This window comes from Canis lupus, chromosome 34 (genome assembly GCF_003254725.2).
Source record: "Canis lupus dingo isolate Sandy chromosome 34, ASM325472v2, whole genome shotgun sequence".
NCBI lineage: Eukaryota > Metazoa > Chordata > Mammalia > Carnivora > Canidae > Canis > Canis lupus.
In genome coordinates this window covers 16354078-16373120 of record NC_064276.1, presented here as the reverse complement: position 1 = coordinate 16373120, position 19043 = coordinate 16354078, and the positions used below count along the sequence as shown (strand labels likewise).

General features: G+C 45.3%; 1 protein-coding gene across 1 annotated transcript in view; it reads left to right on the top strand.

Moving 5' to 3' along the window:
* The first annotated feature begins 8358 nt into the window (after nt 1-8358).
* MCF2L2 (MCF.2 cell line derived transforming sequence-like 2) overlaps nt 8359-19043 on the top strand; it is a 238246-nt gene continuing 227561 nt past the window's right edge. Inside the window, exon 1 of the mRNA XM_025451556.3 lies at nt 8359-8891. Coding sequence (XP_025307341.1) covers nt 8816-8891 — 76 coding nt within the window. The 5' untranslated portion in view covers nt 8359-8815. The remainder of the gene's footprint in view (nt 8892-19043) is intronic.

Here is a 19043-nt window from a genome sequence, read left to right as displayed (position 1 = left end):
AAATATAATTTATCAAAACATCTCAGAAAAGATAGAAACTCTAAATAGACTGGTTACTATAAAATAGATGTAGTCAGAGAACTGTATTTTTCCACACCTCTATCTACAAAAACACCAGGACTATATTATTTCATAGGAGAATTCTACTGATAAACTTTAAGGAACAGATGAATTGGTTGCTATTGATTCTATTCTGAGGACAGAAATAAGAAAACCTTCCAAATTCTATTTATGAAGTGAGTATAACATTGATAACAAAATCTAATAAAACACACATATATCTGATACATACACTGTGACCATAGACAGTCTTTTTTTTTTTTTAAAGATTTTATTTATTTATTCATGAGAGACACGAAAAGAGAGAGGTAGAGACACAGGCAGAGGGAGAAGCAGGCTCCATGCAGGGAATCTGATGCAAGACTTGATCCTGGTACTCCAGAACCATGCCCTGAGCCGAAGGCAGACGTGCCCAACCGCTGAGCCACCCAGGTGTCCCTAGACAGTCTTTTCTAAAAAAATATTTTATTTATTTATTTGAGAGAGAGAGAGAGAGCATGAGCAGGGTGGCAAGGGCAGGGGGAGAGGGAGAAGCAGGCTCCCCGCTGGGCAGGGAGCCCAATGCACGGCTTGATCCTAGGACCCTAGGATCATACCTAAGCTGAAGGCAGGTGCCTAACCAACTGAGCCACCCAGCCACCCTAACCATAGACATTTTTTTAAAAAAGATTTTATTTATTCGCACAGAGAGAGAGAGGCAGAGACACAGGCAGAGGGAGAAGCAGGCTCCATTCAGGGAGCCCGATGCGGGACTTGATCCTGTGACTCCAGGATCACGCCCTGGGTGGAAGGCAGGCACTAAACTGCTGAGCCACCCAGGGATCCCCCAACCATAGATATTCTTATCTAGTAATCAAGACAGCATGATGTTGATGAAAGAATAGACAAATAGATCAGTTGAGCAGAATAAAATTTCCTGATATAGTGCCACATAAGTAGAGTCAACTGATCTTTGACAAAGAGCAATGGAAATTCAATGGAAAAAAGATAGTTTTTTCAACAAGTTGTGTTGGAAAAACTAGGCATCTATATGCGATATAACAAACCTAGACACTAACCTTACATTTTTCACAGAAATTATCTAAAAATGGATATAGACCTAAATGTAAAACACAAAACTATAGAGCTTCTAGAAGAAAACATAAGAGATAATCTAAGTGACCTTGGGTTTGGTAATGACTTTTAGATATAACACCAAATGCTTAATCCATGAAAGAAGAAATTGATAAATTGTTCTTCATTAAAATTAAATGAAGCAGGGATCCCTGGGTGGGTCGATGGTTGAGCATCTGCCTTTGGCCCAGGGCGTGATCCTGGGGTCCTGGGATGGAGTCCCACATCAGGCTCCCTGCATGGAGCCTGCTTCTCCCTGTGCCTGTATCTCTGCCTCTCTCCCTGTGTCTCTCATGATTAAATAAAATCTTTAAAAAAATTAAATTAAATTAAATTAAATTAAATTAAATTAAATTAAATTAAATGAAGCAGCAGACATTGTTAAGAGGATGAAAAGACAAGCCACAGATTGGGAGAAGATATCTGCAAAACATATATATCCAAAATATACAAAGAATTCTTAAAACTCAACAATAAGAAAACAAACAATGTAATTAAGAAGTAGCCAATACACAGAAGAAACTTAGATGCTTATTGCTAAGTGACAGAGGCCAATCTGAGAAGGCTACATATTACATGATTCAAAATATAGACATTCCGGAAGAGGTAAAACTATGGAGATAGTAAAAAGATTAGTGGTTGTTCCAAATTTAAGGAGAAGGGATGATGAATCAGTGGAGCATAAGAGTATTTTTAAGGCAGTAAAACTATCCTGTATGATAATTGTAGTGGTGAATACATACATGATATTATGCATTAGTCAAAACCGATAGAACAGTACAACACAAAAAGTGAACCTTAATATAAAATACAGGCTTTAATTAATAATGTATCCATATTGGTTCATCAATTGTAACACACATGCCACACTAATAAGAGATGTTAATAATATGAGAAACTGTTCTAAGAGAGTGGGTTTATGGGATTTTTTTCAGTACTTTCTGCTCAATTTTTCTATAAGCCTAAAACTGCTCTAATAAATAGTCTATTAGTGAAAAGAATACATCAAATACACTCTAAAATTCCAAGTGGTTTTGCCTTTAGGTGGTGGAATTATGATCAATTCTTTTTCCTACCTCTTCTTTTTTTTTTTTTTTTTAAGATTTTATTTATTTATTCATGAGAGACACACAGAGAGAGAGAGAGGCTGACTCCATGCCAGGAGCCCGATGTGGGAGTCGATCCCGGGACTCCAGGACCGCGCCCTGGGCCAAAGGCAGGTGCCAAACCGCTGAGCCACCCAGGGATCCCCCTTTCCTACCTCTTCTTTTCAGTTTTCTGTACTTTGCTAATATGTTGTTCAAAGAAAATACATTATTTTGACAATAGATTAAATTTGAGAAAGGACATACATGGGGAGGAGAGTGAAAGTACAGAGGTAGAGGCAGGTGTGCCATGCCCCTCCAAGTATATGCATTTGCATACTCACCTGCTCCCCTGTCCCAGGGGCAGCTGGTTTCAGGAAGCACAGGGTGACAGTGAAAGACTGTCAGGATGGCGTGAGATCAGGTGACTTTTTCACTTTCCTGGGTTCACCTATCCAGTCACTTGAGCAGTAGATGGCCCATAGTGTGGCTCCTTAGACAAGCATGTGGTCTTATGTATTAGAACGACTGGGCTCCTGGTGCAGAGAGGGTTATCCTACGGGCAGCATTGGGGGAAAGAGGCAACACTGCAGTGTTGAGGCAGGTCCAAGGCCTCTGTGAAGTGAGAGGCTTTGACTGATGGATGTTGTCTAATTCTGAACTTGGTCCAGGAACTGTGGGGTTTACAGAGATGTATAAGGTATTTCCTTTGTCTAGCCCAGGGTCCAATGCAGAAAGAACAGTGATAGAGAGGGATGTGGAGGAAGAGGCCCTTTATTTATTTATTTTTAAAGATTTTATTTACTTATTTGAAAGAGAGAGAGAGAAAGAGAGAGAGACACTGACTACACTAGCAGGGGGTGGGGCAGGAAGCCTGATGCAGGGCTCATTCCCTGGACCCTGGGATCATGACCTGAGCTGAAGGCAGTCAGTTGACTGAGCCTCCCAGGTGCCCTGGGGGGTGGGGATTATCATGAGCATTTGTGGTGACCTTGACCCCCTCCCACAGTGCACTTTTACCTAATGTAACCTCCATCTCCTGTCACGTTCTCTCCACCTCCTTCCCTTATCACTACCATCTCTTCCTCTTCTGTTTTCCTCTGCTCTGCCTTAGCACAGAGCCCTTCACACTACCAGCAGCAGCTCCTTATTGGGTCATAAAAGCAAAACTAAAAAACTTTGATTATAAAAGATATTTAAACATGCATAAAAGTAGAGAGAATAAATAGTAAAACAACCCACCTAACACCTTGATTTAACAATTATGAACATTTCCCAGTATTTATCTCATTTATTCTCCTTGCTAAGGTAGTTTAAATTACAAACAGTGATTTTTTTTTTTTTAAGATTTATTTATTTATTTATTCATGAGAGACAGAGAGAGGCAGAGACACAAGCAGAGGGAGAAGCAGGCTACATACAGGGAGCCCGACTTGGGACTTGATCCCGGGACTGCAAGATCATGCTCCGGGCCAAAGGCAGGCGCCAAACCACTGAGCCACCCAGGGATCCCCAGACTGATGTTTTATCCTTAAAAACTTCAGACATCTCTAAAAGAATATGGACATTTTCTTTTTTTTTTTTTAGGACATTTTCTTACATAACTAAATACCATACTTTCCAAATGCAAAATTCCCCAATTTGGGCCATTGTTTTTTTTTTAATTTTTTTTTTTAAAGATTTATTTATTTATTCAGAGAGAGCAAGAGAGAGGCAGAGACACAGGCAGAGGGAGAAGCAGGCTCCATGCAGGAAGCCCGACGTGGGACTGCAGGATCACACCCTGGGCTGCAGGTGGCGCTAAACCGCTGCGCCACCGGGGCTGCCCTGTTTTTTTATTTTTAAAAAGATTTTATTTATTCATGGGAGACACAGAGAGAGAGACAGAGACACAGGCAGAGGGAGAAGCAGGCTCCATGCAGGGAGCCTGACGTAGGACTCGATCCCAGGTCTCCAGGATCACACCTTGGGCCAAAGGCAGGCCCTAAACCGCTGAGCCACCCAGGGATTCCCAGGGCCATTGTTTTTAAAAATGAAATTGAATACAAAGTATTTCAGGGCTTCACATGTGGTAAGGGAAAAGAAATTATTCATACAACTTTGTTTAAATTATGTGTATGTTTGTCTACTGTATCATGATGTAAAATTTATACCATACAGTCTAAGAAGTTTGAAGACCAGTGGTGCATAAGTTTTCCCAGGGACTTGTTAGAAATGCAAATTCCCGGGTTCTTATTCCAAACCACTGAGTCGGATCTCTGCTGGTAGGGACAAGGAATCCATAGTAAAAGCAAACCAACCGGGGCATCTGGGTGGCTCAGTGGTTGAGCATCTGCCTTTGGCTCAAGTCATGATTCCAGAGGGGTCCTGAGATCAAATCTCACATCAGGCTCCTTGCAGGGAGCCTGTTTCTCCCTCTGCCTATGTCTCTGCCTCTCTGTGTCTCTCATGAATAAATAAACAAAATCTTTAAAAAACAAAAACAAGAAACCAACCAACCAATCTTTATTTTAGGTGATTCTGCTAGTTTGGATCTAGACTCAACTGGGTGACCCTGTGATGCCCAGGAATCCCTCACCCTCATCTGTGTCACCCAAGTGGGGCCTTTCTTTCTCTTCACTGTGTTGAGAGTTTACCAACAGAGGTGGAATCTCCCTTGGCAGTGCTTGGAGGACGTTTCTCTTTCCAAGCTTAGGCAAATCTTTACCTGAAGGCAGAGAATGGTCTAGATTCATAAGATTAGTAATATACACTTTGGTCTTTGTACTAGCAACATTGTAAAATGAGACTAAAGCCCTTAAAGGGTTGTTGTGAGGCTTAAATGAAGTCTGTGAATTGCCTACCACTGCACCAGAGTAGTCACTTATTATATGGTGGTGGCAGTTGCTGTACTTGACGCCACCTATCACAACCCTGGGCATATAGTAGATGTTCAATGGATGTGACAGATTGCTAATTTATTCGCTGGGGAAGGAGGAAGTCTCTTCTGGTTTGTTCTTGATTTTGCCAGATATTGGAGCAATGTGATTTGTGTGATTTGTCAGAGACAGGAAATAGATTATAATTAGGAAGGAGAAAAGGAGGCGCAGAAAGGAGGAGGATGGAAAGGAAGAAGAGAAGAAAAAAGAATGTCCATATTCACAAGAAGAATGGAGACAATGACTATTTTCTTAGGGGACAGGGGAAGTATTGGCTCTTGCACACCAAGTGGTCATATCTTCTTAGTCACAATTACAGGATTTCAGAACTGGAAAAAGGAACTTGGAGACCACAGACCCACCCCCTCATAGCCCAGAGATAGCAGTTGAGGTCCTGGAAGAGCATGTGTTAGAGATGGAGGACAGGATGGAGGACAGGATTGATTTCTGAAGACAGGCACTGCCTGCTGCATCTTGCCATAAATTCAGCCAATTCATCTCCATGGAAACCGCTGAAGATTGTGAAGGTACGGATGTGGAAAAGGACAGCAGGACTCCGAGTGTGATTTCTTTTCTATGCCTTTCTTTTTCTCCCTCATTCCTATTCATCAGTTTCCTCTGACTCCTCTTCCTCTGCCCCTTCCCTCTCTCCCACCTTTCCATGATTCTCAAGTGTAAGGACCTGTCCTAATCCAGGAAGCTGAGGTCACCTGACCTGCAAGGGCCAGAGTGCTGCATATCATCTGCCTCTTTAGCAATGTGCTTGTTTCTAGTGATTGAAACTCACAATTGGCTCTGACTGGGCACCAGGGCTCTGACCACTATTATCAAGAAACACTTGGGACGCCTGGGTGGCTCAGTGGTTGAGCGTCTGCCTCAGCTTGGAGCGTGGTGCAGAGGTCTGGGATTGGGTCCCACATGGGACTCCTTGCAGGAAGCCTGCTTCTCCCTCTGCCTATGGCTCTGCCTCTCTCTCTGTGTCTCTCATGAATAAATAAGTAAAATCTTAAAAAAAGAAAAAAAGAAACACTTCATTTGGTTCCTCAAAAATACTTGTGATTCTTGAGTAGACAGAAAGCACCATGGAAACCATTTAAAGCTGTCTTACTTCTTTGTGTCTTTAACCTTTTGCAAGTGATTGCTATGAAACTGGTTGCTCTCCTCCGGCAGGGAGAATGCAGAGACTGCACCTCACAGGAAAGAATAACCTTTCACAGGAATCTCAGGTTGCATGAGGAGTAACATCTCTTAACCACAGCCCACAATTGTTACAGAAAGCATTTAAACATGTCCTCAAACCTCTGGGATTCCCTGCTACTATTAGAAATTAGATCCAGGGTGTCTGGGGTCTGGCTTTTTACACGTCAAAGAGGAAAGCTGAGCTTCCTGCCATTGGTTTAGAACCTGTGATGGTCCTGGTGTTCTTGTGACCAGATACTCAGGGTCCCCCATTGTAGAACAGATTGAGGAATGACCTGACCAGGCACGCATTTGCTTAGGCTTTTCTGTGGAATTCTGTGGAACAGTCTTTTGCTTCCTGTCAGGTAGGATCTGGGGCCGTCTGAAGAAGCTGCCGGAAATCGACTGCCATGGGACAGTGGCTGTAGAGAACAAAATGGAGTCTCTCATGTTAAGCAGGAGCCTGTGTGAAGCAATGAGTCAAGCAGTGAAGGTACTGCAGCTAGGAGATATTCCCGAGACCAAGGTCAGCTGACACCCCAGAACTCATAATGAGCAGAACCAGAGGAAGTCTGCAGGGACCCCAAACTGATTAAATCCCTTAAAAAAGGCAAGGATTGGGCAGCCCGGGTGGCTCAGTGGTTTAGCACCGCCTTCAGCCCAGGGCCTGATCCTGGAGACCAGGGATCGAGTCCCTAGTCCAGCTCCCTGCATAGAGCCTGCTTCTCCCTCTGCCTGTGTCTCTGCCTCTCTCTGTCTGTGTCTCTCATGAATAAATAAATAAAACCTAAAAAAAAAAAAAAAAAAAAGGCAAGGATTTTGGCAGCATATGTCAAACTCTTCAGACCTGACCCTTCTATGTCTGAGCCCTTGAAGAAGGCAACTGCTGACAAAGGCTCTGCCGATTGATCTCCGAACAGAACCGAGATCCTTGCCTGGATGAACATAAGCAGTAAGTTGAGAGCTGGCCTGGACCAGATTGAGGCCTTACCTCAACTGCACGCCCACAGACTGCCTTGGCCTTAACTTCCCGCAGACTTCTGTTACCTTGTGTGTTGTGTGGCTTGTCTTCCGTCCCGCTTTGTGTGCTGTGTAAGAAGCCAGGTTTAATCACATGAATTGTCACTGAGTTTGGAATCCTGAACCTGCTTTATAGCTGTGATTTAGCTTTGCTTTGTGATGGCATATAAAGCTGACATCGTGGAAAGACACAGCTCCTGTGTGCGCCTTCACGGCGTGCTCCTGCCAGCAGCCCAGGGAGGACGCTCTGGGGCAGGCAGGGACGTGCGTGGGGCTGGTGCCAGAGCCCTTTGGCATGGAGGATGGAGCCTCGGCGTGCCCTGGAGCAGCTGCACAGTGGAAAAGACCCGCGCGCTGGAGAGGTTGTGCGTGCGCAGGTGCGTGCCCAGCCGACTCGCGCACGGCCCGGGCTCCCGGCTGGGAGTGCGGGTGCGCCCCGCGCGTGCTGGTTACTGCGGCAGCCAAGCCCTGGGGCGGTGGCGGTGGCGGGGGGGCGGGCAGCAGCCCGGGCCGGCCGGCCGCACGTCTCCCCAGTCAGCCCCCTTCTCGCCTCAGCAGCTCTGCAGGCACCTGGTGGGCAAGGAGGGGGCGCTGCGGCAGCCGTCCGGGGCCCCGGAGCTAGCAGGAGCGCCTAAAGCGCGGTCTCCCCTCCCCGCAAAGCTGCCGAGGACACACTGGGAGCCGCTCCCGCTCCGGGGGCCGCAGCGCGGGGGCCGCGAGGCCAGCGGCGCAGCTTCACCTGGGGCGAGACTGCGCGGGGGCGCGTGCGCGCTGCCGGGGGCGCGGAGAGGTGGGCGCGGAGGCGGGAGCGCCGGGCGCGGGGCGGGCGGGGGGGCGGGCGGCGCGGAGGAGTCGGGGCCTCAGGCCCCCTCCGCCCTCCCCCTCCGCCCCCGCCCTCCGCGCCTCCGCCCTCCGCCTCCGAGGGCCCTCCCCCTCCCCCTCCGCCCCCGCCCCCCGCCCTCCGCCCTCCGCGCGCAGGGGCTCCGCCTGCAGGCGGAGAGCATCCTTCCCGACCGTCCCGGGAGGCGGCGCCGAAGACGCGACCCGACCCCCGGGACCGCACCTCCGAGACCCGCTGCGCTCCCTCGGCCCGGGGAGCCCGACGCGCGGTTACAGCGAGATTTGGGGCGCTCGGTTTTTCTCCCCTCCACAAGTGCCATTTCCCTCTCTCTCTCAAAGCCAGATAGTGCGCTGGGAGAGCTGCTGGATTCTCCGCTTCCAGACCATTCCCCGGAGGGCGTGGCCGGCGTGGCTGGCCGAGCGGCCCGGGAAAGTTGGCCTGGGCTGGGAGTGACTGGTTTTGCGCCTGAAGAGAGCGAGGAGGACAGCGCGGCGCATCCTCGGGAGCAGACGTCTGTGAAGCACCGTCCGTGACAGCAGTAGAGACACGTTTACGTGGTGCTTTGTTTTGTTTACACACTGAGTGGCTTTTCGGTTGAAATGCTATTTTGGTTAAAGGAAGAGATGGCCCCCCAGGAGCTGAGCCGGCGACTGGCCACAGTGATCACTCATGTCGGTAAATGGAGCTTTTTTTTTTCCCCCTTTCGTTTAATTGATGGAGGTGGGGGCGTAGTCTCGGGGGCGGGGCCGCGCCGGCCGCCCGCGCTCGCCTGCAGCCCCGGGGGCAGCGCCCTGCGTGCCCAGGCCGTGGGGGTGCGGGCTCGGCGTCTCAGCCTCGCTGCTGCTGGGGGCGGCCAGTGCCCGGCATCCCTGGGGACCTGCACGCCCGGCGGGGCCGGGGCGGGCCGGGGGCGGGTGCCTCCACCAGGCAGGTGCGCTTAGTCCCCTGAGGGCTGCTGGGCTGCTAGGATCCGTTGCCCGCGCTGACCCGGCGGAGGTGGGGAGCTGTGTGGCCGTTGGCGAGATAAAGAGAAAGGAGAGGGAACCTGAACGGACGCCGGTGCTCTCCTGCAGAAAGTACTGCCAGCCCGGAGGCTCGCGCACCAGCCAGCGTGGTGAAACGCAGGCCTCGGTAGAAGGTCGCTGCGCAGCCTGGCGCCCCGGCCCGTTGGAAGTCCCGCCTGGAGGTGTCACGCACTCCCGGTGAACCCCAGTGGCAGGCCTCTGCAAGCCTCAGGACACGGGGCGGAGTTAATCCTCTTCCGTTGATTGAGTTGAATGAGGGCAGCAGAACCTCATGCCTTGCTCCTGAAATAAGGGTTGTGGTGGAAAGACAGGCCCTGTTTGGGAAAGAGGACATTGAGACAGTGGTACGTTGGTTGATTCCTTCTTAGCATTTTCTTACCCTGCCCTGGACCTCCCCAAATAAAGACACATTCCAGATTGAGATTCTTTGGAGGTAGATGACTAGAATTATCAGGTAATTTTGAACGTTTAAGTCACTTAACGCTGAGATCCTTCCATAAAGCAAATTAGTTTTAAAGTCAGGAAGTTTTTGCCTCAGTGTTCCACCCATTTGCTAGAACTGCCTTCTTAGTATTTGTTCGTTACCTATTGCTCCAATTAATGAGCTTTCGCTCCTCTTTGAGCACCCTAGTTCAGTGTATTTAGAGCATAGATGTCATATATCTTGAATGATACGCATGTGGGGATATACTTTGTGAAGATACTTATCTGGAAAGACCCAGTTTTGATGATTCATTTTAAATACTGTTTCTGGTGCCAGCGTGGCTGCTGAACTGGTTTTTAAGACAAAAGGTCAGAAGAATGCTATCAGGGAAGTATTGCTGGAGGGAGGATGAAACAAACAGAATTTGGAGTTTGAAATATATTGAATGCTGAAATGATTGTACTTGAAATTGTGCATATGCATGAAATTGCAGTGTCAGGAAAGAGCCAGCCCTGGACTGGGGATAGGATTGATTGTCTGGATTTGAATTTCTCCTGGATGAATCATTCAACGTAAGGCTAAAAATGGGAATTTTACTAATCCTTTCCTACCTAGCTCAAAGCCTAGTTGTAAGCCGATGTGGGTAAAATCACCATCTAAACTGTGACTGTGTTATTATTGGTCATACCCCAGTATGCCACTGAAGATCTTGGGCAGATCACTGGGCCTCTCTCAGGATGAAACTTCCCATTTGTTAAATGAGGAGGTAGACCTGGACGATTATTAAGGTCTCTCCTATTTCTCTCCATGTAGGATCTTTTTGAAGGTTTGGTAGGTAGTATTCCTTGGTTAACACCTGGTGGCCTCTGGGGTCCAGGCTATGGTATTTTCTTGCCCATATTGCTCACTTCCTTTTTCTATAGTTAGCTCCATAAAGGATGTAGACCTGAATTTGTTGTAGTTTCTGCTCTCAAAGAACCTCTAATGACCTCTGGCATTTGTGTGTCTTGCAGCATTCTGAATCCTCTGGTGTAATCCGCTGTAATCTCACAAACCTGTGAAAGAGGTTATCATCCCTACATTACAAATGAAGGAATTGAGACTTAGAAAGTTTGCCTTTTAAGCTTTCAAAGGTAATGGATAGCAGGCTCAGGACCAGTAGGCAGCTGTTTAGATGGTCTGTTTGGGGGTCTGATTGAGGGGGCAACCAGCCTTTACCTTCATGGAGAATCGCACTGAGTAGCCAGTGGAGCATCTGCTACGGTTTGGCTCGGTGTTTGTTCTTTCCAGACATTTTCTTGGTGAGCAGCCTGAGGGATGTGATGAGTTAGGGAAGGGTTGAGAAGTGCTTGGAGCAAGACTATGGGTTAGAACGTTATCCTGGTTCGATCCTAACCATTCATCTGGGTAACAACACTATGCTCATATATTCACTCTGCCACTTGTGTCCCCTGCCAGTCCGTTCCTCCTCCAGCTGGGATTTCTGCTCTGTTTTCAGTCCCTTAGATTTGACAATTCACATCTGGAGTTTGTTGATTCAATTTCTGAAATAACTCATGGGTCTCTCTCCTAATGTCCATTCCCACTGTGACCTTCCTGTGACTTGTTCAGGATTTCATTCCTCCTGACTAACCATTTGGGCAAGTCTTCTGCCTCTCTTGTGTTTGCCTCTAACTTATACCAGGAATAAACACACAGCTTTTGTATCTTCTAAAACCTTTAATAATACCTTTACATAGTCATTCTCTGCAGCCTGGAGTATTTGTATTTTATTTGGCATGCTTCTGGTTTTATCCCCCAGTAATTGATATTTCTACATGTATGGTTGGTCAACTTGGCCTATTCATTTCTTCAGCTTTGTTCCACTATATTGTCTGACTTTGTTTCTGCCTCTAAACTCTTGCTTCTGCTTTCCTTCCATCTGGAATGACCCCTTAATATATTTCTCCACACAAAAATCATACACACCTTTCAAGCCCAAGTCCTTCTCCAGGTATCTCTGATTCTGCCAGTGGAAAATACTCTTGTCTCTGAATTCCAAAGTAGGTTTTGTTCTAACCACGTAACACTTCTCATTCTCTCCCTTATATTATGGTTGGTTTTTGTGTGCTTGTCTTATCTCTGCTCCTAGACTCTGCATTACCAACTGTCTATCCTGGGCAGTTACCTAACATAGTCTCTTTCTAAGGAGATGCAGAATAAATGTTTGCTGAATAAATGAATGATTTTTTTTGTGCTTTAGAATGGACCTTGAGTATTGAGTAATGCCAGGCAGTTTTTATATGTTTAAGGACAGTTCTGAAATGTTTGTGGATAACTCTTGCTTCCTAAATCCCTCTTTTCCAAGTAAACATTAAGCTCATCAAATGTTCTTCATATGATGTCATTCACTGTGGGGGCCTCCTTTGAATTTTCTTAGTTTGTTGGCGACCCTCAAAAAATATTCACCTCACGTGTGAAAAGTGTCCAGATGTGTTTTACCTATGTAGTACACAAGTAGGACTATCTTCTTACTCTTTATTCTGGACTATAGAATCACATTGGTTCATTTACAGATTTCATAATCAAAAAAGAGTGAAGCACCAGTTGGCTTTACTAGCAAATTCTACCAAACATGTAAAGAAGAATTAATGCCAATTATTCACAACTCTTCTAAACAGTAGAAAAGGGAACACTTCTCATTTTATAAAGCAAGTATTACCTAATGTCAAAATCAGACAAAGGCATTATTACAAGGAAAAAAATTATATAAAAACTATATTTTATGATTTATATCATAAAATATCTTTTATGATATAAATACAAAAAGCCTCAACAAAATGCTAGCACCAGATACAGCAGCATATAAAAAGATTTATATACCATGATCAAATGAGATTTATCCCAGGAATGCAAGGTTGGTTTAACATCTGAATTGATGTAGTATACCTTATAAATAGAATAAAGAACAGGGGCAGCCTGGGTGGCTCAGAGGTTTAGCCTGCCTTCGGCCCAGGGTGTGATCCTGGAGACCCGAGATCGAGTCCCACGTCGGGCTCCCTGCATGGAGCCTGCTACTCCCTCTGCCTGTGCCTCTGCCTCTCTCTCTCTCTCTCTCTCTCTCTCTCTCTCTGTATCTCTCATGAATAAATAAATAAAATCTTAAAAAAAATAGAATAAAGAACAAAAACCATATAATTATCTCAATAGAGACAGAAAAAGTATTTGACAAAATTTCATACCTTTTTGTTTTTAAAAAAATACCCAACAAACTGGGAATAGAGGGAAATTTCCTCAGCTTGATAAAGGGTATCTGAAAAACCCACAGCTAGCATCATGGTTAGCTGAAAGCTTTCCCTTTAAGATCTGGAACAAGCCAAGGATATCTGCCTTCACCACTTCAGTTCAACACTGTGCTAGAGATTCTAGCCAGGGTAGTTAGGCAAGAATATGAAACAAAAGGCATCCAGATTGGAAAGGAAGAAGTAAAACTTATTTGTATTTGCAGATAACATCATGTAAATAGAAAATCCTAAGGAATACACTAAAAAAGCTCTTTTTTTTAAATTTAAAGATTTTATTTATCCATTCATGAGAGGCACACAGAGAGAGAGGCACCACTGAGCCACCCAGGGATCCCCCAAAAAAGGTCTTATAATTAATAAATTAGTTCAAGGTTTCAGGATACAAAGTCAGTATACATTAACTAAAATGTTGTCATGTTGATAACAACTATCCATGCTATAGAAAATGGTCATGTATTAAGTTAGGATTTCTTAGGATCAATATCTAAATAATATTGGGCAGCCCCGGTGGCTTAGCGGTTTAGCACCGCCTTCAGCCCGGGGTGTGACACTGGAGACCCGGGATAGAGTCCCACATCAGGCTCCCTGCTTGGAGCCTTCTTCTCCCTCTACCTGTGTCTCTGCCTTTCTCTCTCTCTCTCTCTGTCTCTCATTAATAAATAAATAAATAAAAACCTTTAAAAATATCTAAATAACATTGTTTCTGGAGGTGACCATCTTCTCTAATGTGGAGAATATCATTGACAATTCCTGCCTTTCCATATGTGCACTAAGGCTTTGCACAGTCTTTGGCAGCAAACAGCTGTAGCACATCACTTTGCCTCCAAGTCTTGGTTCCCTCATATGTAAAATGCAGATAATAATACCCTCCTCACAGGACTGGTAGAAGATGAATGTGTAAATAATGTCTTGTGAGTGCCTAGTACCTGTTGGAAGGAGAAATTGAGAAGCAGGGATAATGAGAATGGCTTTAGATACAAGGACAGCATCATCTACTTTGTCCTTTGTCCTAGTATATCATAGGCACCATCAATGTTCTTTTCTTCCTCTTGCACCTACCTTCTTCTTGTGGAAGTCTGTTGTAGTAGGATTGAAGGCTAATCCTGACAGGCTGCTTTAGAGAAGAGTTTATGTTCACACACCTGAGGCGACCCTCTTTCTCCTATGCAGTGCCAGAAGCAAAACTCAGAAGCAGAACCCAACTACTTGAGTGTTGCTGACTTGGCACTTGGGACACCCTCAGTCTTCCCGCTGGTGATAGCAGGTTATAAAAGCACAGGAGAGGGGAGTATTGCTACCAGCAAGTGTTTTTCTTCCTAGTCTCAGAGAGGACCTCCTACCAATGGCTTCTATTTCCAGAGTGTCTGCAGGTTGTGACTAAGCTTGTTAGCCAGGGGGATCTGATCTGCTTTCAATAGTTGCAATAAAGGTTTAGTCCTCCAGTTGACTATTGGCCTCCAGACCAGGACTCTGAATTGTCTGACCTTGAAAAAATATGTGGCGTTAACAACCTATCCAAAGGTACGGATTTTAAGCAAGAAACTAGAAAGCCCAAGAAGGAGAATCAGTGTTTAAACCTTAACCATTTAGAAGTATTGGCCAAATTTGTTGAGTGCTAGGCCTTTCCATGTATGTCTTTGTACCTTTATAGCTCTGGAAAGTAGGTGTTATTACTCTCATTTTGAAAGATGTCAAAACTAAGATTTAAACAAGTCCAGTAATTTGCTTAAAGCTATAGTATTACTACGAGGTAGAGTCAGGATCTGTCAGATCTGATTTCAAAGTCTATATTCTATTATATCAAGGCAGAAATTTTTATTGCTGCTGAAAATAATTAAAAAAAAAAACTGGGTATTTATGTTAATTTGGTACTGGGGAAGGACTTCGCGCCCTGGGCCAAAGTCAGGCGCTACGCTGCGCCACCCAGGGATCCCCGAAAAAGCTCTTTCTTTTGTTTACTGTATTTGAGTTGTTGGAAAGCATCCTGGTTTGATGGTAGCATCCTGGCTACCCACCTGCTAGCCTCCCTGGGTCTCACTTTCTTCTCTCTAGGTCCCATTTGTGATTACTCTCACCAGCAATACTCTGCCTGCCAGTCTGAATCTCCAGGGCTTCCCTCAAGCTTGGCCTCCCCAGGAGCCTTTTATGGAATGGGCCAGGCCAAGCCCAGCTTCCCTACATTTTCTGAATACCTGTAATTGTTGGTATCCATCTCTTACATGTTTTTGAGCATTTGATTGCAGTCTAGCTTGGATTTTTCTCTTTGTTGCAAATACTGATATCTATTTTAATTGTTGGTTGAACATGTTCTAAAGTCTTTTCTGTCTTACTTAAGAGTAGACGTCCCAATTAAGATTGTTTTATGGCCTTGTAGGCTAAATTAAACTCATTATAGGAGATCAAGAATCACATGTTAGGGGATCCCAGGGTGGCTCAGCGGTTAGGCACCTGCCTTTGGCTCAGGGCATGATCCTGGAGTCCCGGGATCGGGTCCCGCATCGGGCTCCCGGCATGGAGCCTGCTTCTGCCTCTCTCTCTCTCTCTCTCTCTCTCTCTCTCTCTCTCTGTGTGTCTTTCATGAATAAATAAATAAAATCTTAAAAAAAAATCACATGTTAAATTGTATGGAAAGAATGTCTAGTCTCTGAATTTCCTCATCGTTAACGTAGGGTGATAATTATACCAGTTCCTCTGCTTGTTTTACAAGTTGGAATGATACTATATAGTGAAAAGTGGTTAAATAGAAATCTTTTGAGGACTATAGCAAAAGGGACTCCATGAGTGTAGAATGACTCCAATTGTTTGCTTTATGGACTAGCAGGAGAAGCATGAAAAGGAGTGTTTTACTGTCCCTCCAGTCCAGTCAAGAGGCATACTCTACCAGTATTCCCCTAGTACTTAATATAAACTGCAGCATGAGTGGTACAAGCTTGCTCTGGAGGGCACAGGTTGAGAAAACGATGCCTGTAGGATGAAGCAGTGGGGCCAGCATGGGAGGGGAAGTGAGGCAGGGGTGGCGGAGGATGTGAGAAGGCCTCTGGATTCTGGGCCTTCACTGTGACAGTGGCAGGAGCTGTGAATGACTACCTTGAGTAAGAGTGGAATAATCTATCCTCCTGCTGAGAATCAGCAACTGTCCTTGCTTCTTTCTTTGGAATTAGTCTGGGTTGTCCAGAGCTGCTAGAGAGAAATTCAAAGCTCCTGAAGAGCATGCCTCTCATGCAGTACACTTTGGAGATGGTGAAGTCATCATGTAGTGAGGGGCTGCTGTTCCACATTTTATCATTACTGTAGAGATAGAATAAATTTGCATGAAGCATCGAATCTGGGCTGTATTTACAAGTGCTTTAAAATAATTTGGACCAGATTTTTTGGCAGATCTTTGGGAGAGTTTTCTTTGCCTACCCTAGAAATAGGGGTTTTGTTTTGTTTTGTGTTTCTTTTTTTTTTTTTTTTTTTTGGTAAAGATTTTATTTATTTATTCATGAAAGACTCATAGAGAGGGAGGCAGAGAAACAGGCAGAGGGAGAAGCAGGCTCCATGCAGGGAGCCCGACATGGGACTCAATCCCTGATCCTGGAATCACGCCCTGAGCTGAAGGCAGACGCTCAACCACTGAGCCACCCAGGTGTCCCTTGTTTTTTTTTAAATTTATTTATTTATTCATGAGACACACACACACACACACACACACAGAGCAGAGATGTAGGCAGAGGGAGAAGCAGGTTTCCCGCGGGGAGCCTGATGCAGGACTTGATCACAGTATTCCGGGACCACGCCCTGAGCCAAAGGCAGGCACTCAACCATGGAGCCACCCAGGTGTCCCCGTTTGTTTTCTTTTAATCTTCTCCTAGCTGCAGTGAATCTTCACTTGTGCCCTGGAGTCTGGCTAAAGGGTTGGCTGCTTTCCCCTAGCATCTGATGAAGGCCTTTTCCATATAGGGAGAAATCTGCTTTTCCTGGGCATCCCCCTCCTCCAGGTGTCTGCCTTCTCTGGCAGAGGCTCTCTCCAGACTCCTACCCTGTCCCCAGTCTAGGGAGAAGAGCCTGTAAGCAGCTGGGAGCTCCCCTTGCTTTTTTGGCTCATGTTAGCCCACACGTAAACCTTTCACAATTGGTTTAAAACTTTTAGGTGATTTATTTTTATTTGCTTATATAGGTTTTGGGCAAGTTATAATGTTACAATTTATGGCTTTTTCTTGTTGTTAGGGTGAAAGTGAGCCTCTTTTCCAACCTTCTGGGTTCTGGGAGAAAGCAGAATGTCTCCTTGGCTTTTCACCTCCTGTATATTTCACAGGAAAAACCTGCTTCATTCACACAGCCTTCTTTTTTTTTTTTTTTTTTTTTTTAAGATTTTATTTATTTACTCATGAGAGACACAGAGACAGAGAGAGAGAGAGAGGCAGAGACACAGGCAGAGGGAGAAGCAGGCTCCATGCAGGGAGCCCGATGCGGAACTTGATCCCGGGACTCAAGGATCACACACCCTGGGCCGAAGGCAGGCGCTAAACTGCTGAACCACCCAGGGATCCCCTTCACACAGCCTTAGGTCATCACAGTGTTGTTGCAGGCAAACTACTAGGAATTTTATGAACTATACTGGTAAACTGGGTCTCAAAATGTTTTCTTTGTGTTTTCCCATGTGTGTGGGATCTTGAATGTTAAAAAAAAAAAAAAAGAAAAAAACTGCAGTTCATTTTTAAGAGCTCTCAGTTAGATGAAAATGCTTCCTCCCACCTATTATCCAGGAACCAACTAAGCATAGGGATCTCTCATATCAGGAAGTCAATCCTGAGTGTTAGGCACAGTTATTGGATGCCTGGCCCCCTAACAGGGTCTGGCTTGGACAAGGGCCTGCATGTGTGCTATAAAGGCCCATCTGTGTTTCCTATTTTTAAAAAATGCTTCAAGTAGCCTGAAATTTCTGCTGAATTAATACTTAATTAACATAGCTGATATAAAAATCTCTGCCAGAATAGTCGAAATCATTGAGGACCAAAATGGAAATGGTCCTGCTTCTCTTGGAACTTTTCCTGAAGGGTAGGGCTGTTGTCACATCTGCTTCCCTTTAGATGTTAGTGAGTATGGTGCAGCCAGAGAGCTTCTTGGCCTACTCTGGCACCATGGACTAGCTCTTCCCAAATGGGTGTAGGTTCTCTTTCTGTTTATTTCAAGAAATAGGAATTGATTGATTTTAATGAGTCTGAGAAGGAGGACTATCTCATTATCATAGACTTATTTGATTCAAGCACTTATGTCTTGTCAGCAGGCAATAATGATTTTAATAAACTTTAGAGATTTTGGAGCTTAACACATTGATGTTACTAAAGATGTATATATATAATTCAAATTAGCAAAGGACAAAATAGTTTGTTTTGTAGCACTCTGCTAATAGTGGCAAGGCCAGGCTTTGAACCTAGACAGATTTGGCTCCAAATTTGAGCTCCTGACCACTTGACGACCCCATGCCTTCTGGGCTGTGGAGTATGGGAACCTAAGAACAGGAAGCTTCATGGGCCTCATCAGCAAGATGTACAGTCAGGAACTCAGGTGGCTGTTCTGCCCCTGGTGTCACCTAGTCTCTGGCCTCTGCTTCTCTCTGGTGTGTGTAACATTCTTCTGCTCATCTCTGCAGACTAGCCCTCTATTCTTTTATCAGTGAGTATGAACTCCACCTCACCACCCCAGCCACATCTAGATCTTTCAGATATAGAAGGACAATCACTAACTGATTCTCAGTCTCTGGATCTCTCTGTACACATGCTCTCTCTGGAGAGGCTGATTGGTCCAGCTCAGAAGAAACTTAGGCATTTCTGATTCTAATAGCTGTGGGTTCAGAAATCAGTTTGGTTTTGGAATGGGGAGGAAGTCCTCAGAGAAGAGGGCTTTATTTTTAATTTTTTAATATTTTTTTAAGATTTATTTATTTATTTATTTACTTATTTATGATAGAGAGAGAGAGAGAGAGAGAGGCAGAGACAAAGGAGGAGAGAGAAGCAGGCTCCATGCCGGGAGCCCGACGTGGGACTCGATTCCAGGACTCCAGGATGGCGCCCTGGGCCAAAGGCAGGCGCCAAACCGCTGAGCCACCCAG